This window comes from Embiotoca jacksoni, unplaced genomic scaffold, assembly GCF_022577435.1.
Source record: "Embiotoca jacksoni isolate LCO1_2020_lvr unplaced genomic scaffold, fEmbJac1.0.p SCAF_1, whole genome shotgun sequence".
In the NCBI taxonomy this organism is placed as follows: domain Eukaryota; kingdom Metazoa; phylum Chordata; class Actinopteri; family Embiotocidae; genus Embiotoca; species Embiotoca jacksoni.
Window position 1 is genome coordinate 20,501,529 of NW_027185229.1, and position 27,924 is coordinate 20,529,452.

Genomic DNA, 27,924 nt, shown 5'->3' on the forward strand with positions numbered 1-27,924 from the left:
AGAAACAGACAGAGAGACACCAGGAGACCCGGGAGGGAGAGAGAGTGAGGCATGCAATCAGACAGACAAGATAAACAACAAGGTCATTTACTGTACACAATTATAATAAAACTCATCATTCAGATCAGAACCTCAAAAATGATGTTAAGATATAGAATAAAAAAAGACAATTAGATGTCCAGTTTCATCAACACAAAGAGAAACACTTAAAGTCGCCTTCAGGTTACGAATTAGATGAGAAAATTCCCATCACTCGTGTTTATAGGGATATAGAAAGCTTAGCGTAGCATACACACCGTAAACAGAAGGAAACAGCAAGCCTCCAAACTAGGACCGCAACAAACAATTATTTCCATTTACCAGTTTATTTTAATTTTGCAATCTGTCAGGTAAAAGGACTCAAGATATTATTGAAATATAATGTTGAGTTACATTTCTGCAAATCAACTAATTATAGCAGCTCTATGCAGAAGGTAAGACACTGCCTTGGAAGCTCACCAATCAACACATTATATCTTGATAGTTTACGTGTGGAAATGACAATATGCTGTATTACGGGAGATTATGTGGCAGCATAATTCTCTGCTAGTTGCCTGGCAACAGGTGGGCAGATTTGGTTCTCTTTGATCGGAGGTAGGCTAGCTGTTTCCCCCCCATTTTCTGTTTTTATGGTAAGCTAAGCTAACGAGCTGTGGGCTATAGCTTCATACATAAACAGACATACGAGATGTCTATAAATCGGTTCATCTAACTCTTTGAAAGAAGGTGAATACATATTTCCAAAAGGTTCGGTAATGGAGCTGTGATCCTTTAAAGCAAAGGTGTTTGAATGTTTTTGGATCTTTGATATCAATAGCATGACCTAAAGCGGGCCTGCTCTACCACTATCTGCAGGCCTGATGTGGCCCTTTTGCATTTTTCTATGGCCAGCAAGAGGCTGCCTGGAAATCAAGCTGGCATGTGTGATACAATAAATAAAACAAAGGTATATATTTCGGAGCCCCTTTCACCCATAGAGGAGGATATGAGCAAGTAGGAGTATGCATTTGAACTCATGGGGTAACCTTGGCGACGGGAGGATCAGGGAAACCCCGTGTGCTGTGACTGACATTCAGTCAACCCTCTTACTGCACTCTGAGCTAACAACAACTTTCAAAATGTCTCTCTCAAAGCTGTAAAGTTTTGTTTACTTTGCCAGCTGCAACAAGTAACAAACGAGTGTGTTTATTGTTCAATAAACTTATTTACTATCTATTAAGATTATACTGTAAAAGGTGTGTTATATTCTGTGTGGCCCACAAGCCTCCAGTGATTTTCCTCGTTGGCCCACTTAATGACGTTTAATAGCCCTGACCCAAAAGATGATTTGGTGGCTTTGATACCTGAGGGCACATTTAGTTTGAATTGAAATTACAATTGTATCTCACATAAGGGAAAGAAAAAAGAAAAAGAAAGAAAAAGGCAGTCATCATGATACACTCCATAATACCAGCTAACAATACTCACTTAAAATTCACTACAAGAAAACTATTCCCATAAATACAATGTGACATCTTAAAGAGAGCCGCTACCTGAGCAGAGCTTCCACAAAGAGAAATGCTTCGCTAAATCAGTGAAAGAATTCCCTGTCCATGCTTAGTTCAAAGTCATTTAAAAATATAATGCACTCAACCGACAGGTGAAATCAAGCTACGGGTATCTATTTTTTATAAATATGGCATTAACCATCTTTCTGGCTTTATAACAAGGGGCTGTTTTCTGGAGTAAGCGAGGCGTGGCACAGCCAGATACAAAAGCAAGTGCAGGTACAGACAACAAAGAGCATTGTCAGTACTTCAGTAGTAGATGACTTATGTTTCCTTCGTTAGTAAGGGGAGAGCCTTCGCCTTTTAGACTTGGAGCCCAGCTCTGGGGCGATTTTGGGCTCAGTGGGGATTGGGTGTGCGGGGTTACTGGCCCCGCTGACAACATGGAGGGCCAGGAGAGGGAGGGGCTTGAGACTGAGGAGACTGGACACACAGGCAGGAGAGCTGGGGAGCAGGGAATCAGTGGAGGAGGAGGAGGAGGAGGAGGAAGAGGAGGGAGGAGGCGGCCCTGGAGCCAACAAGGACAGAGGAATGGAGGCTGTGGGGAGCACCACACAGGAGGAAGAGGAGGAGGAGGAGGAAGAGAAGGAGGATGTAGCAGCAGAGGAGGTGGTGGTAGTAGTAGTAGTAGTAGTAGTGGTAGTAGTAGTAGTAGAGGTGGAGGGAGGGCACAGGCTGGTCTGTTCAGGGTTCAAGGAGGAGGAGGAGGGAGGAGGTTTAGAGGACTCTACACTGTAGAAAGAGAGACAAGGAGAGAGGGACAACACAGTCGGGATGGGTCACAGGGCAGGCTGGTAAGCAATGGGTGGGGTCGGGTGTTAGGTGTTGGAGGAGGGGTGGGGTGGGGTGTGGGAGGGAAATTACTCAGGGATGTGACCAAAACAAGATAAAAAAAGCTTCATCCGAAATTAAGGCATCAATTAGAGGCAAAAGGGAAAAGGCAAATAATCACATCTTTAGTGATCAGTGCAGGAATAAAGGGCAGAAAAAAGGGGAACAACACAAGTGCGGACAGACAGAGAGCTAACAAACACCACCGTGATGATTGGCAGAAGTAAAAAAAAAAAAAAAAAAAAATGCTATTCACTCGCATCCAAACTATAAACGTTGATGTGGCCCGGAGACAAGTTATGTATTTGCATGATAACAGGTACATGAACTATTTGCCTTTCAAAGATTACTGTAGTCTTGTGACATAGGAGGAATGAGATGTGACAGCCCAGCGCAACGGCGTGGGACAAAACGGCAGGAAAAAAAGATCAAAGAAACGTGGGCCGAGTAAGCTGTGTTTTCTTAACATTCGTTGACAATTTCATCTGAACTGCCCGGGCGCAGACCGATAATTTGACTTCAAGTGAAACTAAATGTAACGCAGCTGATGCGTCGCGTCGTTTGTCTGAATCCCACGACTGAATCAATCACCTGCTTGGAAGTTGATGCACTTTTCTGAATTATCTCACCTGGCGTTGATGAGGTACTCGGCCAGACTGATGCTGGCAGGAGAGCCTGTGATGGTAACCTGGCGGTCAGTTGATCCGTCCACTGGATTTGCAATCTTGATCTGGGCGCCCGACATTTGCCTGATCTCGTTGATTTTGGCTCCCTGGCGGCCGATGATGCACCCAATAAGCTGAAGGCGGAGAAGGTACAGGTACATGAATGTAAGGAACACGTTTATACAGCCTTTATTCTCATAAATGTGGCTCGCATAAAGCACACTAGGTGGTCACAGCCCATTTTGTGATATTTTTTCAGGACAAAAAGGCATAAAAAGGAGACTTCTTCGATTCGGCATTGTGTCCCTATAACTGTCAGATTCATGATTGCTGTTAAAAAAAATAATATATATGTAAATATATCAGACATTTGCTTATATAGTAGTAGTATACAGGTAGTGGTGTGTCGTGCTGTATATATATATATATATATATATATATATATATATATATATATATCTGTAAGCAGATTTTCATTTGCAAAACATACCGTTTCCTTTTTACATATTATTAATAGGCTACATGAGGTAACATGCCTTGGCTTTGATAAAACTGACTTACATCATTTGGAATGGTCATCTCATGGGAACTGGTTTGAGCAGAAGCATCTATCCCTGACAGAGAAAATGAGAAAATGCCTTAAATGAGCAAAACCAACAATTACTACTTCAAAAGAGAGATATCAAAGTGAATGAGTACCAAAAGACAAATGAAAAATAGTGATACTCAAGATTTTTAAGATACAACCATATCTTTCGACCATAATCCAGCATGTATTTGTTTCGTTTCATTTCAAAAAGCAGATCTACTAGTTTATTTTTTTAAATCTGTTTAAAAAAATAATAATCCTGAATTACAATATAAACAGTGTTTTTAATAGTTTTGGCCCCTTTTAATATGTAAAAATAATAAATATAGATTTCAATATAATGCACTCAAGTACAAAAATGAAACAGAAAGCACACAGGGGTTTCCATTTTTCCTGGTCACTCAATTTGAATCTGGTCTTGGTTTAAAAAAAGCTAAACGACAAAGACTTTTTAAACAATTATTTAACTATATGTTTGGCTATTCATCCTCATCCATAAATCTCGTTTGCACTTAAGCTCAGCTATTTTCTACACATATTTCAGTTCAAACTGTCAACACTCAAATATGATTGAGAACCATAAATAACTGATGTACAAGAGTGAGCGAGTGAGTGCGTGCGTGGTCACCACCTCCAGCAGTGACTGCGTAACTTACGGCTACAACTAGTTTGACACTACTTGTTGTGTCGATGTGTTTTTCCTCCCCTCTTTTTCAGCGATTTAATGCATTTGAAAACGCGAGTTTCTAATCTGACCAGTTAAATTGTGCCATCGAAAGCCCGTAAGGCCTCGTTGTGCTGCATACCAGTGAATCCCTGGTTGCTTGGTGCGATGGGGAAAGGGCTCTGCTGCATAGCCAGCTGGTGAAGCTTGGTGAGCTGTGGAGAGATAGCAGCAGAGGAAGACTGTGAGAGTGAGAGAGGAGGCAGGGAGAGAAATGGAGGAAATGGAAAACACAGGAAGAGGGAAAAAACAGAACAAATATCAGTACGAACACAAAGAACCTCCAAAAACAGATTTTACACATCCATCACTCAAATCTGTGCTGTGTAAATCTCTTATCGTTGCACAAAGCTCTACAGGGATCACTGGTGTCTGACAATCATTGTGTTTTATGATTTTGTCTATGTGGAGTACCCCGTAGGTAATCCTCCAAAGTGCAGGCTGCATCTCTTGGTAAAGCTTTCTCGTATCTTCGGGTTCTGGGCAAAGTCACAATACTCAAGCGAGGGAGCGCTCAATATGCAGGTGACTTCCTAACCAACACCAACACGAGAGCTGAACATGAACTGAGACTGTCTCAACGTAGCATCACGCTGTACCAACATTATTACTAAAGCTGGAAGGGAACATTTCAGGAAGAGATTACATATTTATGTGTCACCGCGTAAATATTACTGTGCTAGATTAGTTTGTATCTCTTAGTTTATACTTCCCTGCTGTGATACTAATAGCCAGTGGCAGGTAAGGCTAATTAGATACAATCACATCCAATGCTGACAGAACTCATTTAAAATAAAAAGAGACAGAGAGAGATTAATTGAAACAAGTGACTAGTGGCAAGAAATAATGAAGGGAAAAAGAGACCAATATGTTCGCGCGCAGAGACTGATGAATGTCAAATGTGAAACAAAACAACACGAGGGGAAAAAAGGAAAAGACTTAGCAGCAGGAACATTATTATTCATGCAACAGTGGAGAGTCTGGACAAACACAAACAATGAATGTCAATTTAATTAATAACTGACTGCCAGTCAACAGAGGAACTATACAGAACAGTTGTTCTTTATATATTTTTTAAAAAACAACAACAACAAAAAAAACTGATTAATAGTAGGTCAAAGGGAGGCAAAATAAAATTAGGGTCAAGTTCAGCTAGTTACAGGCAGTAAAACGTGGTGTGGGCGGCTGCACATTTTGGAAGAGAACGGATATAATTATGGGTGGGAGTGGTGGGGGTCATGTAAAAATGTCTACTGCACTTACATCCGGCTGTGGAATCGCATGCTGTCCTTGTACGGCATATGCCTGAAACAAATGAAAACAAAGCTTTCATAGGCCTCATAGCTGATTCTGTCGGGTAACTTCTCCAGGTAGATCGTTCTTGATATACAAAGCTTAACATCAAAGCTTCATCAGAAGTTAATAAAGAATATCAACATGTATGTCTTGTCCAAAGTCTCCACAAATCCTTAAGAGAGAAATCCTTAAGAGACATTACAGTGGAATCAAAGAAGACCAGAGGGAGAGATGTTTGTTTTAAAGAATAAAAAAGGTATTTAGTAGGATAAAAGACCTTGTAATGTTAGGCCAACAAGCATCAAAAAGCATTTTGGATCAGACCGACAGTAGAGGGAAATAGGCCACTTCACTTCTGAAACGTAATGCTCGAAACAATAAAACAAACTCTGGGGAATCATTCAATGAGAAGGCCCCTGTAACTGAAGTTGCTCATACGCCAAACAATTAGCACAGGAGCTCCTGTTGCAACCTTCTTAACGCAAATTCCTTCTTCCCCAGCTACTCTTTTAACTCAATATTCGGATCTCGTTATTTCATATTAACACGGGATTGTTCATTATTAAATCTACCCCCCCCCTCTCCTGTGGGATTAATAAACTCTATTGAATTGAGTAGCCTTTCATCACACATCAACATTTCTAAGCATGTAAAACAATGCATCATCAAATATGCATTGCACACAATAAATGGGAATTATTAAACCACAAAACACATCCCATGTCCCTCTGAAGGGTCATATGTACCTGTCCGCCTGCAAAGATGACTGGTGATCCTGAAGGCTTGGGTCGGTAGGGGATTGTTACCCCCTTAGGGGGAGACTGTACGGGAGACAAAGTGTGTCAATACATTACTACCAAGTTTTGTTTTGGGTTCATTTTTGTGTGTAGGTAATTATAGATGAAAGACATTAACAGCATAATAGTTTGTGTAGTCCTATAGTGTTTTAACAATGTCATTAAAACACTACATCATCAGCCCAGGACATCCCCTGTCCAAATTCAAAACATAGCAGCCGAAAGTTCTTACATTATTAAAATACAGGGCACCATTCAGAGTCCACTTACCTCAAGCATGACCACACAGATCTGCTTTACACACTCAATTATTGACTGGGGCGTGCCAGCAATGGTGATGGCACGCTCCGTGGAGTTGGGGAGCATGTCTCCTGCCACTTGCACCTGAGCACCGGTTGACTGGAAACACACAAATGGAGAGAAATGAAATAAGAAATCAAAACACAATGTGGGAGTCATTGGTGTTTCCTTATAACTAAATTAGAGTAGAAAGGTGACAGTCAGCTAAAGCTGGGGGGATTACAGTTCACATCATGTTGGTTTTTTTTTAGGTTTTACATTACAAGATGTTTACTAGGCACACCTCTCGAATTTCCTTGATCTTGCAGCCACCCTTCCCAATGAGGGAGCCACACTGGCTGGCAGGCACCACAATGCGTAGGGTCACTGGGGGCTTGCTGGTAGCCGTGCTGTTCGTCATTGAGCTGCTTATATCCTGACAAAAACATAAAAAATTTGGGTTAATCCAGTTTGGCATTGGGCTCTCCACTGCTGACCTCCCAATCTTCTGGTCTGTGTAATTGGGACCTACCTCTTCCAACTTTTCAATGATCATGGAGAATGCTTTAAAGATGGCAGTGGTGGGACCTGCCAAAGTAATGATCCTCTCAGGACAATTGCCCTCAGAGATGTTGATGCGAGCCCCGCTCTACAGACAAGGAGAAAAGCAAGGAATTGAAAGAAGCAATCTGGTGCCTTCTGATAGTAAGACAGACAGAGCAAATATACCAAATGTGGCCAATTAGTAACTATAATATTACATACCATTGTACAGTATGTACACTTTTATCAACATTTGATATGCTGCTATGTTTTACTATCCCACTTTTGGGATACTTCATTTTATTCCCCTACTTTATGACCCATTTTTCTTTGATTTTTAATTGTTTTTTGTGTTAAGCACGATGTAACTTTGCAAAAATAAATGCTATATGAAAGAAGTTTATTATATATTATTACAACAATGCAGTGGATATAAAAGACCTCACCTCTTCTCTCATCTTCTTCACAGATTCACCTTTCTATTTGCAGAGAATCACACCAAAAGTTCATTAACAACTGAGACAGATAAATCTTCAAATAATGATGAACAATGAAAATTGTCACTTTATTAAAAAAAACAGCTTACCTTCCCAATAATGCTTCCAACTTCCTAAAATAGAAAACAGATAAAATCCCTTTAGGCTGATTGATCATTTTTGCTAACACTTTAAATGTTATGTAATCAACCCTCATAATTGAGTACGGTCCTGTTGTTCTGCTGCTGATTGAAGGAGGTCAAACATGACAAATGATTCAACTGGTGGTCTTTAAATTGAGAAAAATACAGCCTGATCCATCGCCCCTTTGCCAGCTCTCTGCCACAGGCAGTCTGTCTCCCACACAGACTCAAGATGGTGCTGTTGACCAGTCAGACCCAACCAAGCATACAGTGTCTGTGGGCTGCTGATGCTCCTCCAGTGCTGCAGCCTGTTTTTAAGATGCTTCAAGTTTGCAGAGCTTTTAAAAGATCACTTCGCCCCCGATGTATTACAGTTTGGTAAGTCCGCATTATAAACCATCTGAGTCTGATTTTGAGCAGTCGCTTTTTGACACGTGACATCTCAGCATTAAAACCACCATTGCAACAACAGGCTGCTGTCTGACTCAGGATGCAACAAGTGTGCAGCTATGTTTCTGTCACGAAAAGTGAATGCATTAGTGATGGAAAATGCAATGTTAATGCCTCCTGGTTGTAAATGTTGCTGTGTCTGACGGTGATGAGATGTATAGACACGTGTTCATATTAGCAATTGATCATTTAAGCTACTATGTAATGATTAAGAGAGGAATGATGAAGAGGGAGACAGTTCTACAATTTGATGGTAAAATGGGTATCACTGCCTAGTTTACAAGGGTAATATGGTCCTTTTTGCACTTATTTCTAATTTGGAAAATATCTAATGTGAGAACACATTTATGCATGAAGTAAATATAGTTTCCTAAATGGGAACTCCAGCAGAGACGAAAGTGAAAACACCTTTTTACTTTGCTTTGAGATACAGGACCCCGTCGTTGAGGCAATACATCTATCCATCCCATTAAAGTTCCTGCCCTTTGTACATCCCCGGGGGACTTCATTCCCATAAATAAAACGTCATACGCTATTAGATTGTCGACACAAGCAGCTGATGGGTGACCTCACCTTGCCATGCATGAGCAGCCGAATAGTAAGGGTGACATTGAGCCCGCCTTCAATCACACCGGAGTCCATAACTGCACCTGCAATTCAGCCGTTAGTACAGAACTGGGGTTTTTGTTCACCGAGATAGATCTAAAAGACACGGACAAACACATACATACATTATAAATCAGGAGATGCACAAAGACTGAATTGTAACACGGTAAATAAAAGAAATACTATTTATGTAAAGTGGCCTTTCAACAAGGTAAAACATAAATATCTGTCTAACGGGATATTCACAGTACACTTTATAGTGTTTACATTTTAGCACTGGTTTAGGTACAATTGTCTGAAATGTTAAGAATTGGGAGAACCATATGCCCTTACTGTACTCTCACCGCATACAGAAATGTTACTACTAGACCACAGACTTAAATGTCAACAATACACAAAGTATGCTGCCTCTGGGTCCCATTTACCGAGTTCACTGAGCAATTATTTTACTAAATATGTCAAACAAACAACCTGAAATTCAGCTACAGTCGACTTCGCACAAGCTCTGACTGAATTTGTGAGGTTAGATGAAAAAAAAAAAAAAAAAAAATTTAAAAAAAAAATTCTAAAGGCTGAATTCCCTTCCAGGGGTAAACATGAACATAATCAATAAGTACATTACATATTTAGGTCATAAACGCTAATTATGAAAACTGGCGCTTTTTTTTTTTTTTTAACGATTTTACCAGAAACCAAATGGGCTCGTTTCTGCTGAGCCGACCTGCACGCTGCTTCAAACATGTGAACGCTGCTCCAATCCGAGCTACCATCTCCAAAACAAGTGAAATTAGCGTTGAATCTATTCGCAATGCGAGCTGGGAAAAAAAACAAAACAACAACAACAACAAAAACAAAAAACACATACGGCTTGTAATGCTTTTATCACTAGCTACGAATCCAAGTTCATCAACAAAACGCGTGGACCATTTCCACCTCCCGTCACCAGTCCAGACCTGCGTTTTCTCAAATATACACACACACACACACAAACGCGTCCAACGCGAAACGACGACACGAAACGTCTTACTTTGACGGCGTTGTTTTGGTTTCAACTATTTTAACTATTAAAAGCGAGTTGGAAGTCAAGTTAGCCGCGTAGCATGTAGCCGCTCGCCGAGCAGGGGGGGAAATGAATGGAACATGCGTGCGCTACTTAGCAGAGCTAGCTATCTTAAGTCGTCAACGTTATTTACAGCTGACCAGATGTCGGTAGCCTAAATTGGCACAAAAAAAAATAGTTAGGTCATCCTTCATTTAAGCACATTCGCCAAACAGAGGGTAGTTATTATTATTTTTTTAAAGCGACATTAAAATGAAACTTCCCCGCGGCTAGGTAGCTAAGCTAAGCCAAATCGTTTCTGCGCGGAGACTGCGTGCTCATCACCGCGCGGCCTTGTTAGCCGCGGCTAGCTGCTTGGGCGCGATTTCTTTCCGCTACTTCTGATCATAACAACTAAATATATATTTATTTATATATATATATTAAAAAAAATTATATATAAAAAAAAAAACACCACCCACACCACACATCGATCTAAAACTCACCTTGCTCGTTTGCTGGTAGGTGACCGGGGGGGAGGGTTGGGGTTGTAAGGGTAGAAGGGGAGAGGTTCGGGAGGGTAGAAACCCGGGGGAGAGTTTAGAGAGGACTCGGGGAAGAGGGAAGAGTGATGCGAGATCGAGCTGCGCTCCCTTACACAAAGACAACACAATTATAACCCCTGAACTTTCCCCTCTCACCCATCGCACACACGCGCAACACCCTCCCCCTCCCACCCGGCGTTTGGTTTGACCCAAAGACTGCCTGAAAAGCCCGTCGCTTCAGAAGCGCTTTAAATAAGGGGGACGTTATATTGCAACATGGCAGTTTATATGAAAGGATATCGTTAAACAAATAAATAATTACTGCGTACGATACAAACGTTTTTTTTTTTTATATTTATTTATTTATTTATTTTTTTACATTACTTTTAAACCTCTCGGTGGTGAAGGTACGTTGTTGAAAAATAACTGCGGGCCCTCGTGTTTAATTTGTAAAGAATTATTTATGATTCATGTATGATTTTCCATTGTTAATATATATTCATATTTAGAAACTTCAATAAAATATTCAGTCAGGGAGCCACTAGTGGGCGTAATGTTTACTGCAGCTTTGTAAATGTATTCACTATCTTGGGAATGACACACACGTAGGTTACTTTTTCTTTAGATTCCATTTATTGAGTAAGATTAATTCAATATTATTATAATACATTACATTTGATGCAAATACAAAGCAATGGAGAATAATGGTTTTTTTTTTTTTTGCAGCCATGTGCAGTAGTGAACATAAAATTAGAAAAATATAATCAATCAAAAACAAGTATTTACAGTCTGTATCCCTATGATTCTCCACCAAAAGGTTAATCCAATTTCATATGGTTGTAAAATAGTGTATTTATTTTTACTATTTAAGACATTACAGAAATTGCAGAACATAAACACTGCCAAAATAAGAAAAGAAAAAAAAAGAACATTTAATTTAAGACATGGTGAAAAGGCAATACAGACTAATATTGTGGTGATGTTTACAGCAATTACTTGTGCGTGCATTTATAGTGTCATAAATAGTCCATACGAGATATGATAAAGGTCTGTAAATCTGCTGAAACGTTGTTAACAGTGATAAGAGACTTTTGTGTGTTTATGGTTAACAGTTGGGTTGCACCTTTGGAAAGCAGCATTGCCGTGAAAGCTGTTTGTTGAACTGGTGGCCTCAGTCTTAGTCACTACTACTGCTGCTGCTGCTGCTGCTGCTGCTGCTGGAGGACTGTGAAGAAACAGAGAAAGATTATATATGTATTGATAGTTTCAAAGACATTATAGTTTTAAACACAAACAGACGTTTAATTAATTTCAAGCAGCATTTTTCAAAGAAATCCCAGGTGAAAGACTGACGATAACCTGACACTATTCAGAAAGTAGACGAGTCATAAGACATTTAAGAGGAAGGATTGTCTTTATCATGTGCCTACAAATGTTCCTGCCTAGTCACTCCATCAGAGTACATGACACTCATTTGACACTTATGTTAAACCTTGAAATAAATTCATATACACTTGAGCTAATTTTAGATTACAGGTGCTTTTGGTTTTTCTTTAAGGAACTGAAGTGCTTGCACAGGGTGTCAAAGTACCGTCTGAAAATGTGGATTTTCAGCTACTCTCACTGCTGTCAATGTTCAGGCTCAAACACATTCAACAATGTCAAGCCAGTGTAGCCCTAAAAACAGATCCTGCACCTCACTTCTTGTCTAGTACTAATGGGGTGTTTGATTGGCTGGACTTCAAAGAGGGCTAAGCTGCTTTAAACTGAGGTCATATTGTTGTGCGCTCAGAATATTTACTGCAAAGTTACAGCAGTGCTGTAATGTTAAGAGATGTTTTACAGTGAACTAATCAAGCCTTGTGACGTTTGGCTTTTGGCTTCAGCAAATGTTTTGTCATAGAAGAGGCATTTAAGTAGAGCTGAAAAAAATGTATATATTGAAGGACAAATGAATTCTGATAAACTAGTTTAAATCTTTTTGAAGGAAAAATTACAAAACTCAAGTCACATTTTGAAAATCACCTGCAACATTTTGGGCATTTTTCACTATTTTATCCACCAAACAATTAGCTGTTTATCTAAGAAAGCATTCGACAGATTCTGTGGTTGTTGCACTATAAAATATGTTTGGAACGCTTTAGTATTTTGTGCTCATACAAGCCATCATCATGTCTCAGAATAGTTTGGTGATTTATTTGTGTTTGTTGTCCTATTGTAACATAATTTTAGTAATACTAATTTATATTCCTCCCCAAATACAATGTAAAATCACACTGATTCTGAACAGTACTGCTTCTCTTAGCTGTGCTGCACTTTGCACTCACCGAGTCATGCCTGCATTACTAGTGTAGGGTGTGTATCCAGCACTAAGTGACACGAAGTTGGAGGTCTGGGGCAGAGGGGTGTGGGCTGGCTCAAGTTTCCTTTTTGTTTTTTTTTAAATCACATATTGGCATCAATATTTCACTGCAGGAGGGGCAATTTTAAACAACTCATATATACTTAACATCTCTTACATGCCATCGTATTCTGACTTTAAACCCAATCTCACCTTGCCATGTTTGTGGTGGCCATGCTTGTGCGCTTTCTTCATCTTCTTCTTCTTCATCTTTTTGTTGACTTTGTGTCCGACCAGCCCCATTCCAATTCCTGCCAATCCTCCGGCTAAAGCTCCAGTCATGGGGTTTAACCCTCCACCTCCTTTGTGGTGGCCTTTATGGTGACCCCCTTTCGGAGAGTGTGGGTATGGACCTGGGTGAACACCTCCAGGAGGGACCACTGGATATCCACCTGGAGCCATAGGATAAGGATGAGTCCCAGGAGCTCCATAAGGCATGGCCCCTGGAGGTGCAACTGGCCCCATTGCTGGGTTCATACCAGCTGGGAATTGGCCAGGTGGGTATGCTGGGTGTGGAGGCTGGGGGAAGACTCCTGGTGGAGGGGCAGCAGGATATGCAGGGTTGTAGGCAGGAGGAAAGGCAGGGTTTGGTGGTCCCACTGGAGGAGGAGGACCTAATAGAGATAGGAGCACACATATAAACATAATAATTCAGAACACCTGTACCACAAAGGCACATTCAAAACAAGTAAAAAAAAAAATACATATATTTTGTGCTGTTATGTTTGATATCCCACCTTGATTTGGCCACATGGTGATGTGTACTGACCCGACCAGCTCTCACACAAAATCCTGGTGAAACAGGGAAAAATAAATGCAAGGTAAACATTTAATGAAATAAAATTGCATGAAAAGGGTTGTAAGAACACTTTATATTATAGCATTTGGTGTGGCTGAGCAATATGGAGAAAATCAAATATAACTTTTTTTTGATCCCGTTATCGATATTATGACAATATTATGACTATTGGTGCTTTCACAATATATTTACAGGGAAAATTTATGGGAAAAATATATATATAATAGTAGCTATAATGACTTAGTTAGAAAAAGGCAAATAATAAAACGGTCTGATTTAGAAAATTACAGTATATGCAGCCGTTAAAACCAGGAAAAGACAACAACTATGCCATATTACAATATTGATATAATCTTGATATATTGCCCAGCTCTACTCTTGAGTATGTCCTTTTTGATTCAAACCAGTCACAACACTTTTTTCACCATCAAAATATGTTCATAAATGCAATTTAGTGGTTGTTGAATGAAATATCTAAAATCACTTCTCTCTGTATCACACTTTTATTCAACATCACCACAAACTAAAGCCTCCAGAATGATTTTACAGTTGAATGAACATCACTGAACAATATACCCTTCATACAGGTAGGATTTAAAGGAGGTCCGTTTTCTTAGACTGTGTTTAAATTGCAAAAGCTTTATGTGGGGTGTTTATTTCTTTTTAAAAACATGATTGCAACAACGGACAAAAAACCCCAACTTAAAACACAATTATTTATTCACATAAATAAATGCATCAATGACAACGACGTGTCAGAACTTGATGTCTAAACTGTGGTCAAACACTTTCTCCATTTAACTACCCATTACAGGTCTAACAGACACCAACACGAAACAGGTCTGCATAATCTGACGTTTGTAGTTTTGATCCACAAACGTCACTCATATGATAATTGTACGACAATACCCAGGTTTCATAGGCTTACCTCAGAAACTTGCCTTGGGTCCCGTGAAGTTTGTCAGCGATACAGATCTTCGTGTTTGTGTTCCGCATTGAGCTGCCCGGAAGCTGCAAGAAATACACCAGGAAGCCACGCCCAAGTCACGCACAGGGTTTACGTAATGGTGAAAGTCCAGCTGGCTTTTGATGAAAAGTTGATCTACTAGTTTCTACTGAACAAAAGGCAATTGTAATGTTATTTACTCCCAACCATTGTCAGTAAAACTATTTAAAGGGAGAAGTCAGGGGGTCCTTCCATGACACACACATATATACACATACATATATATACACACACACACACACACACACACACACAAGACCTGATATTACTATTTTTTTCTACCAGTGAATCATATACTCTATGGTAACACATAAATACATTAGATCATGGATCAACAATTATATAAACAGCTCCGCATGCAATACACGGATTTCAAGAGCTGTAATCAAATTCATTTTAACGACAATAACAAAAACCCAAATTTGACTGAAATAACTAAATCAATATTTAATACCAAGAGGTACCACAGACATAATAATATGTCATAGCAGGAAAAACACAACTGCATATAATAACATTAATGATGTATACATGTATATGAGTCTTGCTGATGTGAGAGGAGTTCCCCATGTTTCTGCATCACTCCCACTGCCACACACCTATACAAGACACGGCCCACTGTTTTTCAAAAACGGGCTAACGTGAACAAAATATCAAACATAATCATCTCCTGTAAAGGAATATCATCTGTTAGGTGAAGTGCTGCCTACAAATGACTCGCATTTTAGGGCCACAGATACAATATTAAGTTTCTACTTCTAAACTTTATTGTAAGCCCTCAGCCATATATTGAATGTTAGGAATGATAACGACAAAAAAATATCTTGGTAACTTAAAAGTATTGGCTCATGTGTCACAATTCTGCCTTGCTAAAAAAAAAAAAAAAAAAAAAAAAAAATCCTAAATAGGTCAAAATTATCTGAAAATGATGGCTTTTGAAGTCAAAATGTTCTCTAAAGTCACGTGAAATAGAGAGTTTCACTTGAACTCAGATTTGATCGATCCACACTGAAATATTACAACTGGGCATATTGATTGTCACGACGTCTTACAGAGGATGAACTGACATTTCAACATTTTTTTTGAATTACATATTTTTTACTATAGATTAAAGTCATGTGTGTTTTGGAAGACATGGTATTCTTCACATCGACTGTTTTGACCTGTTTAGGTACACTTTTTTTGAATGCATGTGTTTATTTTAGTTTGCCTCTTGAGGGCGGGGTTTAAAGCGGATAGTGACCCCGGATAATTCTGTGTATCTGTGCTGCTCAAAGCCCCAAAACACGCGCACCTGATTTTCAAGTATTAATTGGACGCGCAGCTGCGCAGTGGGAAATCCTACGTCCGCAGTCCAAGTTTGTCAGATTAAAATGGTAAAGTAACCCACTATTACTTACATGTTAAGCGAAATATTTACCACACATCAATATAATGAAGCTAATTATATTGATATATCTGTCCCAAGGCGGGAGTTGCAGGAATTCACTCCCTCACGAAGACGCTAGCTCATGTTTTTACAGAGGAATCTGAAAATGACGAGACGTTTTACGGCTTTTCTGACATTGAACTCAAAGATAAGGTATGTTTTTTTTAAAAAAAAATTTATGGTTTAGACACTCAGGGCACATCTCCAGATGCAGCATATAAAAGTCTTGGATATGATTGTGACTTGGCATTTTGGTAATTTTATGACACAAGGTTTTCAAACTAAGAGTATTACCTTTATGTAAAGTCTATGCCCTGCAGTGACCTGTCATTCATTTTCACCTCAGTACAGCTGACAGACTGTGCTTTTTATTTGGGGTTTTATTCACTAAAAAACAAATCAATTCCACTGTGAAAACTACGATGCAAACCTTTGGAAGTTTTAACTTTAAATGAGAAATAATCCCCCCCCCCCCTCCTCCCCCAAAATCATTAGAATTCAAATTTTGAAGATGAAGCCCAGTCTGATATTTCCCCTAAAGAGCCTGAAGCCACATCTAAACCGTCTGTTGCTGCGCAACCCTTCAGGCTGAGGCTGGCTCTGCTGCAGTCCACTGATAATGAGGATGCAGAGGAGGAAGAGCACAGGACAAAAAGCAGAGGGCTGAAGAGGCCAAGAAAGACCAGCAGGACCAGCAGGACAAAGAAGAAAAGACATGTGAAATTTGAGGATGAGGAGACGGCGGTGGTGCGGCCGTCTGAGGAGAGTGGATCGGATTCAGCGGAAGACACTTTCCTGGCCAAGAGAAAGCAGAACATCGAGGCCAACAAAGTCATGGTATATCAGGAACACGGAGCCACACGCAGCACAGTGCTGTTTGGAAAGTGACACTCTTGTTGTACAGTCAAAGCAGGGGTTTGAATAAATAGTGCTCAAAACTACCCAGGGTACAATAGGTAAACATCCACAGGGTGCACACAAAATTAAAGTTCACTCTCACTGTACATTTGTTGCCTGTTGCTTCACGCCATTATTCCACTTTTCTTACTCTTTTTGTTAGCAGTAGAAATATGCAATAAAATTCAGGGCTGAGGACGTGAGACACAACTGGAATCTGAGTCCAATTATGAATATCGCAACTTTAGATTTGATCAAATAAACTAAGGACTTGTGACTTGACTTGAACATCACTGATTTGAAACTTCACTGGCTCTTTAGCATTTTGACGTGGAATTACTTGAAAGTCTCTGCAAGTCTGCCAGTGCATATACATCAAATCATCCTCAACAGCCTGTCACATTGTGCCAGCAGGAGGGAAAGTTATATTTGGAAGTGTAGAGCAGCGGGCGGGTAGTGGAAAGTACTACAGAGAATACTACCGAAAAGATCAGGGAACTGATATTAGGGAAATGCACTAATACTTTTCAAGTGCAAGCAAACCTGTCATTCTACAATGACTCATGATGTTCGTCTGCCATTTGTTTCCCTCTTTACTTTTTCACTCTTCTAACAGTTGGGTCAGCTGATGGCAGACCTGCAGAAAATGCCAGGAGGTGCAGGGTTTCTGAAAAAGCAAGCAGGCAAACGGAAGACAAAAGATCGAAGTTCGGTGACTATGCCGAAACAAAAGTGCCACCATCTTCTTCTTTTTCTTCAAAATTCGCCTATGAATATTTGTATTTCTTTTCTGAGTTGATTCTATCCAACCTGTCCTGCAGCATCCGCCGCGCTCTGGTGCGACAGGAGGAGAGTCCAGGAGGAACCCGAATCGGGCTTCCCGCAGACAGACCCGGTCTATGGGGGGAACCGAGGATCCTTCAACACTTCAGGAAGTAGAAGTGGAGCTCAGCTTGGAGGAGGAGCTGCTGGAGGTCAGTTCTGTCATTTACCAGTGACCGGTTGTTTTTAAGCACTGGGAACAAATACATATGAACATAAAAAAATGGATTTTGCCATCTGTCCCAGGTACGCCGGGCTCCACGGCGGCGTGGCCCCCCGCGACCTAATCAGAGCAAGCCTCACATTATCCGTCCCGTGGAAGACATCACAGAGGATGAAATTCAGCTGGTCGCCGACAACATCACTGTCAAAGTGTACAACAGTGTCACAGTGAGTTTACATCTGCACTTTTTGTTTATTTTTCAATAGATTACAGATTATATTGAATTGTTTTTGCCAATATCAGGTTAGTTTGTTAGCCAAGTCAGTTAGACCGGGGACCATTAATAAAATCCGACCCCATTTGCACCGTGTGATCTATATCTGGATACATAAAGCAGTCTGATAGTGACATCTGATCCACAGGTCTTTTCATTTACGCCTGGTTTGAATAGGCATCCTTGTCTCATCTCTTGTAATATCCAAATTAGTCAGACCATCCCGGCAAACCTGCCTACAAATATGGCCGATGTTGAGATGGTGCACTTTGACAGCAAACGTGACAAAATACCGTGTCACGTTACCTGTAGCTGATGTGTACGCGTGTTTTCTCAGGGCTCCACGTGTCATCAGTGCCGTCAGAAAACTGTCGACACAAAGACGTTCTGCCGCAGCGAGGACTGTCGTGGCATTCAGGGTCAGTTCTGTGGGCCGTGCCTCAGGAACAGATACGGAGAGGATGTCAGGAAAGCGCTGCTTGATCCGGTCAGACTGCTGATGCACCAACACACCTGTGCACATGCAAACAAATACTCATTTTGCACACTGTTACTTAACAAAGCAATGCAAAGAGATTTGGGGGCCAGGGAGACAGAGATATAGTATACTGTGTATCTATAAAGTTCATATGAGAATATCTGATATTATCTCTCAAACATTTGACCAAGACTGTAGTATATTTTATTTTTATGTTGATTGGTTAACTTTTAAGTTTACACCTTGGCCCTGAAAATAGCATTTAGTGTGTCCTGTGACCTAATGGTGAATCTAGTAGAGGCCAAACAATTTATTGCTTTTATTCAGTTGAATTTTCACTTCAGGAGAACGACCAGTGTTATATTCTGACCTCCTGTCATTTGTTTTTTTTTTCTCCCCAGGGGTGGAAGTGCCCTGCCTGTCGAGGCATCTGCAACTGCAGTTTCTGTCGTCAGCGTGAAGGCTGCTGCCCAACCGGCATCCTGTTCCCTCTGGCTCAATACCACGGCTTCTCCGACGTCCACTCCTACCTCAGCAGGTGGGGTAAAACACTATTAAGGCTTAATTTAATAAATGAAGGTGTTGAAGGTGGGTAATGCACGTCATTCAGTCCCGGAGTTGGATCCATTAAGATATATCAAAAGCATGTTTAGTAGTCCGCTAGGCCAGCTTAACGACCGACCAAAAAAAATGTCACAACAAAATGTCTAAAACAAACTGTATTTCTGTCCTTTCAGCCTCCGTAACAAACTGAAGAGTGGGGAGGACGATGTAGAGATGTGACTTCAACACTAGAGGGAACAATTGTTCAAATGGTTTTATTTTGTTTTGGAGATTTTCTGTTTTAGTCTTGGTAAAACATACACAACTTCTGATTTTAAACAAATAAATTTGTTTCTGACCAACTGATTGTTTTGTGTGTTGAAGCATGAGTTTGCACAGAAATGAGACAAAGTATATTTATTATTTTAATCCAGCTGTTGGCAGTTGCAGTAGTTGTATACACACAATATAAAATCCCTTATTTAAAATTGGGAAAAAACAAAATAAGAGCACTTGTTGTCCAATGAACATTGTCTATAGAGTTTAAAATATTTTTTTTAAACATTAAAGTTACAATTTTGTTTCTCAAAGCAGAATTATGAAGGAAAACACGAGTGATGGGAAGCACATCTTTTCAGAAAAACTTAATACATTTTGAAATTTATTTATTTGGACAACAAAGAGAAATATACCCAAGATTTGCCTCGAGCTGAATCTTTTCCAGTTATAACTTTAACATACACATTACAAGAGTAAAAATTATTAGAAGGTTTATGGACCAAAGAAGGATTTCCTAGTTTTGTTTGTAAAACGAGTATTGAACCTTTGGTTTCGCGCTTACATATTCATGCTGTCTGGACATTACAAAATACCTTCTTCTGACCTGATATGACTAAACAAAAAATGGTTTTCCACCGAGAGAAAACAAGCTTGACTGCAAGGCATAGTCTTAGGAGAGCAGTATACCACAGAAAAAGAAAATGTACCGGGAAGATCTGGACTGTATAGAATACATTATTCTATGATAGAAAGGCTCTGGCGTTTACAAATATCTTCTACATAGATATAAAAGTAACACGATTTAAGATTGATTGTGCATGAGAGGTTTAGACAACTGAAAAGGCAATCTCTCGCAATCGTAAGATGATCCTGCCTATGCTAAGAATTTCTGTAGCCTTTACATTACCAAAAATATATATTATTTACAACAACAAAAAAAAAACAACAAAAAAAAAAAATCAAAATGCTTTGCAATGATAAAGATATCAGAGCATGATGGCTTGAATGTGTGTACTTACATAAGAGGTTAAAGAGTTATTCTCAGGATCTTAGTGCCCTGACGCACCGATAGCCACACACCGATTAGTGTTTCTGGCTGTTACCGGCTGTGACCTCATGAACTCATGTAACGGTCCACCTAAAATAGTTTTACACATCACTCCTATGTTACAAGGGTTGCTAGTTTATACACACATTCCAGTTCTTCTACTGCAACCAATGCAATCTGAGAGTCAAATATTTGCTGTTCAAGATTTTTTTTTTTTTTTTTTTTTTTTTAAATCTTTGTTGTAATATTTAATTGGAACTTTTAAAGGGGACTTTAGTAGTGTCATCTCTTCACTAAAGAGGCCTGTAAGAGAATATTATGAGGTACACATTCAACATGAATTGTGCTGACCTGTGTGTTTTATTGCAATCCCACTGAGACTGGATCGATGGAAATAAGATTTCATGATGATTTCTCTCGGCTAACATGTTAATTCAACCCCTCCCCATCTGAGCTTTAAATGCCTCAGATATCTAAATATGACATGGAAATCATATTGCTGCCTCAGGTCTCAAATTTAATAGTGTACGTGTCGTGTTGCATTGATGACCACCTCTCCTGTCTGAAGCCTCTGAGAGGGTCTGCAGTAACGTGCCCATTTTAACCCCAAATGTCCAAATACAATATCCACCAAGGCCATCTCTCTCTCTCTCTCCACTGTTTCTAGTAGCTGTTGCCATTAATTTGATGAAGGTCCACCTGCATCATGTTGATACCACTGCTGGCTAATCGAGCTATGCTCTCTGCAGATAAGGTTTCCATGGTGACAATGGTGTGCTGGTCATTGGATGATACTGCTCCAACGCCGACTTCTGATCCTGCAGGGGAATCAGCATCAGTTGTGACTGTGATGCTGCCGGTGTTGACCGTCGCCGCTTTCTTGTTCAGATGGGTCTTGATGTGCTTTGAGAGGTGGTCGCTGCGCATGAAGCGTTTGGGACACTCGGTGCAAGCAAACCTTTTCTCACCTGAAAAGGGGGCAGACAGAAAAAGCGATGTGTAAAGTAGCTGCATTTGGTTCTCCCCAAGAGTATGTCCGACTGCACGCCACACAGTTGAAATGATCCATTTGTAATGAATGTATGTACTGCAGTCAAAAACAACAACTTTAAATTCAAATGAGATTATCAGAATATCAATCAGATCAAATTATACCACATTTTGACAGAGCATATATACCTCTATCACACACTGACATATGCACACAGACTTATTACGTATTTTATACTGAAGACCGCAGTAGTGAGTAGACTTTTCTACAGCTGACGTTTCGACACGTCAGCTAGGAAAGCGCAGCAGGTGCTACTTCTAACATCAGTGAGTGCTCTGATTAACCGAGTCATCCCAGTAAACTATGATAACATAAACACACCAAGAACCTGAAGCTGATGTAGCAGAACAGAATTAAGCACGTATGACCTTTAACTACGAAACTAAATCGTCATTTGTACCTGTGTGTGTCCTCTTGTGGCGCTGAAGCTCATCTGAACGGGTGAAGCGTTTGCCACAAAAGGTCCAGCTGCAGACAAAGGGACGCTCTCCTGTGTGCCAGCGAAGGTGGGCTCGCAGGTGGGACGTCTTACCGTAGATCTTCCCACAGCCACTGATGTGACATATGTGCTGCTTCTTTTTAGTTGGGTCTCTGCACGATGCAAAAACCACACATCAGTTTGGGAGAAACACATTTTTTCCACGTGATATTCAGAAGCTTCGCTGTGAGGAGACCATGTACCACCAGGTGGCATGAAAAGTCAAAAGTAAAGCTAAACTGTGGTTTACAAAAACTTGGATTTTATATCTGTAGCACGACAAAGTAATTATAATATGTATAATAGTTTTCCGCCAAGTAAACATTTATCACAAACTTCAAGACCAACTTGTCCTTTATCTGACAACTAACAATGAGTTACAAATAAGAGTATGTCATAGTACCACCAGGATGCCTCATATAAATCCACTTTTTAATAAGCAGCCCACATTTTGCCCACATGGCAGCTATAATGGAGTTCAGTTACATACCGTCCCTCGCCGTCTTTGCAGAAGGGGCAGGTACAAGCTTCTCTGCGGTTACGTCGCCCTTGAGGTTGTGGGCTGATATCCTCGTCATCCATAGCTGTGCTGTCATCCAAACTTTCTCCACCAGTCTGCAATGTCTGCTCTCCTGTAGAGAATAGACAGAGGAGGATATGCTTGTGTTTAAGATGATGGAGGCAATGGTTTAAGGTGTTTTCGGTTTATACAAGTTTCATTTATCAGGCCATGGCAGCTCATTTTTTGTTAAATGATAAATTCATATTATATTTTAGTTTAGTTTTTCTTTGTAATTTAATAATACATCCGAGGAAAACGTTGACGTTCCCAAGAGGTTCATCTTCTCTGTCATTATGCTTTTGCATTTCCAGCACTATTCTGCATGTTAGTTTGCTAATTTGCACGTTTCTGTGGCTTCTCGACGCTGTCGTTGCCTAGGAACCATGTACTCATGACTTAACCACTTGAATGCCAAGCATACCATGCACACGACTTCCCATGACTTTTAAGGCAGTATTAGAAACGTGTTCTGGCCTTAACAGTGTGTTACATGTAAATAAAAGATCTGCAACTAAACCCAGTGTGTTCAGAAAACTTAAGTGTCGAAGTACCAACAAGACGCACTATCTGGATACGAGTAATATTGTGAGTAACTCGTGAATATGCAGACAAATGCTGAGTGCTGTGGCCTGTAACTACTATGCCTACGTAAATGTTAGGTTAATGACAGCGCTGACAGTGTTGTGCAGGAAAAATCAACCATTCATTACTGCTGTGGTCCAAACAAAGCCTACAGTACATTATGTAGCGGATTGGAAGCACATGATCCTATAATAAAGATAACAGACTAACTGGTGGCTCACAAATGTTGATATCTGGTTAAATGTAGACTAGCAAGCATGCAAACATCCTGGGAGGAGCTGCTAATGACAGAACTAAAAGAGGGCTTGGACACAATAAAGGCCTCCATGTGATGGGAGGGGTGAAGTTACACCCCTGCTGTAACACACAAGTTGTGGCCAACCCACAGCTACAGTGTAATGTGACCACCATCTGAGGGGACGCAGTGTCACTATGGACAGACAAAAAGTGAACATGTACACAAAGACGTGCAGTAAAGAGCTCAAGGAAACAGTGAGCCAGGCAAACTGGTTCAACCAGTATGGTGCACGTCACAGTCGAGCAAAACAGAACAAATCCAAAGATACAAAATGCAGGAAAACAAACAAACAAACCTCATTTTCAAGACGACTGACTATTTATTCAAACCAACAACCAGTTAGTCGTACTACTTTTCAAACACTGTGTACTACAGTGACTGATGTTTAGTTGTTGGTTACTTGTCTAAAATAACTAAAACTAATCACAATCAAAGGGTTGTTCATCTGTTATTTTGATCCAAACTAAATAAATGTAAAAAATATTTCTGAAGAGTAACAGTGACAAATAAACCCAACTACCATATAAACCATTTTGAACAAATCTTAAGGCCATTGGGTTTTACCAACAGCTCAACATCTTGGAAAGACATTACTTGAAGAAATAATATACTATATTTTTAATGTCTCAAAATATTATGTATACATTTTTTTTTTTTTTTTTACACCTAATCTCTAATTTCAGAAAAGCAGGCTGCTGACTGACCTGCTGAGCTGGAGATGGTGATGGGAACACCCTGCAGCTGGTGCATCTGCAGCCCAGTGCCCCCGAGTGTATTAAGATTTATGGTCTGGATGCCGGGGATCTGCACTGTGTTGACAGATACTCCTCCAGCCGCAGCAGCTCCTTGGGTCTGGCCAAGTTGGGGGAGGGACTGCACTGGGGCCAGAGTAATCTGTGCTCCTGCCGGACTCTGTATCTGAATGGTCTGCCAGCTCACCTGGCCATTGGGGCCGACAGTGCGCAGGAGGAGAGGACCCGTGTTTGGCATAATTTGAAGATTTTGGAGCCCCTCCTGGCTGAGTGTCGGCGCTGCAAACAGTTGACCGCCTGCGGTCGCAACGGTGCCAGCCTGGATGGTTTGAATGGGGGTTCCACCTTGGATAACCTGCTGAGGCTGGATAAGGATATGCTGTGACTGCTGCCCGTCTCTGTTGTCTGGCTGTATCGGGACACCCAGAGCTGATGTGTTCTGTTGGAATGTCCCTGTCACCGCGCCGTTGCTGTTCTGCGTTTGGGTCATCCCGTAAGACGACGAGGTCTGCGTAGTGACAGTGGACGCACTTGTCATGTAACTGTTGGAAGACACGGGCTGCTGCTGTACGAGTTGGTGTCCCCCTGTTTCTCCTCCAACATTTCCATCTCCCACTGTACCACCAGTACTGACAGGCAACAAAGTGATGTTTCCATTAAGAGACACAGGCATATTTGCCAGGAACTGATGTTGGTTTTGTAACACACCGTTGCCTAAGCTTATATTTTGTAAGGGGATGGCTCCCTGGAGGAGACTGGGCATGGTTATGATGTTGCCTGCTGCACCAGCTCTGTTGGTTGCAGTTATGATCTGCTGGCCATTGGGAGAGGACACTATCTGAAACTGTTGCCCTGGTCCTGCTCCGGCAGGTACAGCAGACTCCTGCTGAGCATGTGTGAAATGCAGTGACTGGCCATCTACTGTCTGAAACTGGGGAATCACCTGGTACTGAATGTTGGGCATCACGCCCGATATGGCGGTAAGCAATTGCTGACCCTGCATCGATGGAGCCTGAGCTACTACATATTGCTGCTGACCCTGAGTGCTTGCAGCAGCTGTTGACGGTGATAACACCTGTCTGATTTTGCTGCCGTCTCCTCCTGCCATCACTCCCGAGGAATCGGTGGTGACAGTGCTGGAGCCTGAGGATGTTTGCACGCTGAGAGGGACAACCTGCCAGCCGTTGGCACTGGAGGTGAAAACACCCTGGGTTATGTCAAGCTGCTGCTGCTGGATTTGTTGCTGTTGGTCTGCAGAGGAATCATCCTCTCCTGGGGTGTCAATTCGACTGCATGTGGCTGCCAACAAGGCAAGAGGAGATGGCTGCTGTGAGTCCTATAAAAAAAAAAAAAGAATAAATTAAGACAAGAGAAAAGAAGAATATATATTCTGCTATCTAACATACATGGTAAAAAAAAAAAAGAATAAATTAAGACAAGAGAAAAGAAGAATATATATTCTGCTATCTAACATACATGGTAAAAAAAAAAAGAAAAGTTTTAGAAGAAAGACTGCACAGTAATGCAGTGATGCTCGCAGGTAATTAAAATACAATAAGTAAAAATTATAAAACTATTTACAGCAGATATGGTAAAATAGCCATTGATAAATGTTTACCTGATGAAACCAGGACATGATAAAAGAGTTTTATTGAGTGATCTAGAAGCCTAATTTCTAAATGTCGCGGAGCCTGCACTTAGTTTGTGGAAGACTTGGGCGCACATATTTGGTGAGGAGAAGGTTTCAATTAACTACATGCAGTTTTACATCATCAAACCATTCCTTTTACCAAATCTGTGTAAAATGTTTACAACAATTAGGAAAATCTAGACCAGACAATGAATAAACGACACCCTTACAGCTTAAAGAAAACACATTACAACCATTAGATCTGGGAAAAGTTAGTTTTGATGCGCTCCGCAATGATTTGAGTATCTCGGGGTCTAAAAAAAAAGATTAGGCGCTGCAGCTAAAGCCTGATAACAGGAAAGACAACCCTGCACTTTAACACTGCCAAAAACTTCAAAACATTAAACCTACTTTTTGTTTTACAAATGTATCTGCAAGCACTTCATAAGGCAGTGGGGCTTTAGAGAAGCCAGAGGGGGGGGGGGGGTGTATGGGAGGGACCACATTTTTCCAGAGCAGCGGCGGGCTCGTCTTCCCCTCCCCCCAAACCCACCCATCTCCCTCCCACACTTTATTTTGCCCTATAAACTGACACACTCCTCAAGCCACCCCCCTCCAAGGCCGGCCAAATGGGCCGAGCGAAGCGCACATGAAGTGCCGGGGTTTGACGGGAACACCCCGTGTGGGCGATTTATTTTTTACCTGCCCATTCCCCCACCCCGGTGACAACATGTGCTCTGGGGAGAAAAATCAACAAGCCGCTCTCGGTCCCGATACAGACGAGTCACAGAGTCAAATCACACGAACAGTCAAAACAACACATCAGCTTCAGGAGGGTATGAAAGCAAAACAAAAAAACAAAACAAAAAAAGGGGGAAATACTGTCGGTCCTCGGCTCATTTTTTTTTTTTTGGGGGGGGGGGAGAAAGAAAAAAAGAAAAAAAACAGGAGCAAGTCAACGTGTCCGGTTAACCTACTTGTGGATTTGTGTTTCGCTTTTGACTGAAGCCTCCACCGCTTTCCACAGCGGCCATTTCACCCTGCTGCTGATCTGCGGAAGAAGAAGAAGAAGTTTGTAAGATCACTTCTCTTGAACTTACTTTTCAAAAACAGCGAGCTACCAAACTTAAAAGTCAACGTCGTTGTCCATCGTATCAAAGCCGAAAACACACGATCGAGAGGATGTTTTAACCGCATATTTTTGTTTTTAATTTTTAGGGGTTATTTTGCGACTATTGTGAGAAGAAATGCAAAAGAAATCCATGCACGGGGCCAGCTAGCGTATTAGCTAAGCTAACATCAACTCCCCAACACAACAAAACTTAAAAAAAAAAAAAAATGTTCAGGGGAAAACCGCGAAAGTGAGCGAAACAGTCCCCGACAGCTCCGGTGAATATAACTTGTTTTTTTTTTAGGAAGCTCGCGGAAATCGGATGAAGTTAAATGAAGTAAGCGAGCGGGTGTCGGAAGTAAAAGTCGCTGTTTAAAGCGGTTAGCCGGATTTAGCCGAGTACCAACAATTAGCGGGTTTAACTAAAACGTAACTTGGGTCGTTTTAAACTGCTCGAGACGGGTCGTTAAAATAAACAATACGGCATCGTGTTTACGCCTCTGAACACATTTAATGCGACGCGCTGCGGCTTTACTTCTTACTGTGGAGTTAACGCGTCGTTCACAAACACGCCACTGAGTTTTAAAAGTTCACTTACTGCTCATAATTTGAAGACGGGAGGAGTTTCTCTGCTCTTTTTTTTTTTCTCGGGTTGACAACTTTTCACAACTTCACACAAACTTGACGTCCTCCCCTCCTCCTCCTCTCCTCCTCCTCCTCCTCCCCCCTCCTCCTCTCCTCCTCCCCCTCCT

At 40.9% G+C, this 27,924-nt stretch overlaps 4 protein-coding genes across 11 annotated transcripts in view; 1 reads left to right on the plus strand and 3 right to left on the minus strand.

Annotated features, from left to right (window-relative positions):
* Positions 1-10,753, minus strand: part of LOC138196559 (poly(rC)-binding protein 2) — a 12,060-nt gene extending 1,307 nt beyond the window's left edge. Inside the window, exons 1-13 of one of the 7 annotated variants that reach the window (XM_069146725.1) lie at positions 10,531-10,753; positions 8,953-9,029; positions 7,897-7,920; positions 7,757-7,789; positions 7,300-7,416; positions 7,072-7,203; positions 6,759-6,887; positions 6,438-6,512; positions 5,659-5,700; positions 4,478-4,577; positions 3,644-3,696; positions 3,047-3,216; positions 3-2,318 (exon numbers count right to left, since the gene is read on the minus strand). In XM_069146725.1, coding sequence (XP_069002826.1) covers positions 1,865-2,318; positions 3,047-3,216; positions 3,644-3,696; positions 4,478-4,577; positions 5,659-5,700; positions 6,438-6,512; positions 6,759-6,887; positions 7,072-7,203; positions 7,300-7,416; positions 7,757-7,789; positions 7,897-7,920; positions 8,953-9,021 — 1,398 coding nt within the window. In that variant the 5' untranslated portion in view covers positions 9,022-9,029; positions 10,531-10,753 and the 3' untranslated portion in view covers positions 3-1,864. Of the gene's footprint in view, positions 1-2; positions 2,319-3,046; positions 3,217-3,643; positions 3,697-4,477; positions 4,578-5,658; positions 5,701-6,437; positions 6,513-6,758; positions 6,888-7,071; positions 7,204-7,299; positions 7,417-7,756; positions 7,790-7,896; positions 7,921-8,952; positions 9,082-10,530 lie in introns of those variants that run through there. The other 6 variants (XM_069146734.1, XM_069146716.1, XM_069146768.1 and 3 more) reach the window with 6 other exon arrangements.
* A 426-nt stretch (positions 10,754-11,179) lies between these two features.
* prr13 (proline rich 13) lies at positions 11,180-14,785 on the minus strand. Its single transcript, XM_069152090.1, has 4 exons — positions 14,698-14,785; positions 13,708-13,762; positions 13,124-13,584; positions 11,180-11,794 (listed from the first exon to the last, which is right to left on the minus strand). The coding sequence occupies exons 2-4, from the start codon at positions 13,721-13,723 to the stop codon at positions 11,747-11,749; spliced, it is 525 nt and encodes a 174-aa protein (XP_069008191.1). The 5' UTR covers positions 13,724-13,762; positions 14,698-14,785; the 3' UTR covers positions 11,180-11,746.
* A 521-nt stretch (positions 14,786-15,306) lies between these two features.
* Positions 15,307-19,737, plus strand: LOC138198997 (cell division cycle-associated protein 7-like). The gene is made up of 9 exons (XM_069150855.1): positions 15,307-15,327; positions 16,244-16,357; positions 16,700-17,041; positions 17,718-17,813; positions 17,923-18,075; positions 18,170-18,313; positions 18,698-18,847; positions 19,240-19,376; positions 19,576-19,737. Exons 1-9 carry the CDS (start codon positions 15,307-15,309, stop codon positions 19,619-19,621), a joined length of 1,203 nt encoding a protein of 400 aa, XP_069006956.1. The 3' UTR covers positions 19,622-19,737.
* Positions 19,738-19,783: 46 nt separating this feature from the next.
* On the minus strand, positions 19,784-27,877 carry sp1 (sp1 transcription factor). 2 transcript variants are annotated; one of them, XM_069146782.1, is made up of 6 exons: positions 27,771-27,877; positions 27,039-27,112; positions 24,384-25,767; positions 22,728-22,869; positions 22,160-22,350; positions 19,784-21,676 (listed from the first exon to the last, which is right to left on the minus strand). In XM_069146782.1, the coding sequence occupies exons 1-6, from the start codon at positions 27,775-27,777 to the stop codon at positions 21,372-21,374; spliced, it is 2,103 nt and encodes a 700-aa protein (XP_069002883.1). In that variant the 5' UTR covers positions 27,778-27,877; the 3' UTR covers positions 19,784-21,371. The 2 variants fall into 2 exon arrangements, with proteins under 2 accessions (XP_069002883.1, XP_069002893.1); XM_069146792.1 differs by having other exon boundaries at positions 27,715-27,877.
* Between the last annotated feature and the right edge of the window lie 47 nt (positions 27,878-27,924).

Coding starts and splice junctions, on each gene's coding strand:
- sp1 (XM_069146782.1), bottom strand. Junction 22,870..24,383: donor CACCATCTCCAGCTCAGCAG/GTCAGTCAGCAG, acceptor TATTCTCTACAG/GAGAGCAGACATTGCAGACT. Junction 22,351..22,727: donor TGCAAAGACGGCGAGGGACG/GTATGTAACTGA, acceptor TGCATCGTGCAG/AGACCCAACTAAAAAGAAGC.
- prr13 (XM_069152090.1), bottom strand. Junction 11,795..13,123: donor GCCACCACAAACATGGCAAG/GTGAGATTGGGT, acceptor GTTTCTTCACAG/TCCTCCAGCAGCAGCAGCAG.
- LOC138198997 (XM_069150855.1), top strand. CDS start 15,307: ATGTATATGAGTCTTGCTGAT. Junction 16,358..16,699: donor ACATTGAACTCAAAGATAAG/GTATGTTTTTTT, acceptor CAAAATCATTAG/AATTCAAATTTTGAAGATGA. Junction 17,042..17,717: donor TCGAGGCCAACAAAGTCATG/GTATATCAGGAA, acceptor CTCTTCTAACAG/TTGGGTCAGCTGATGGCAGA.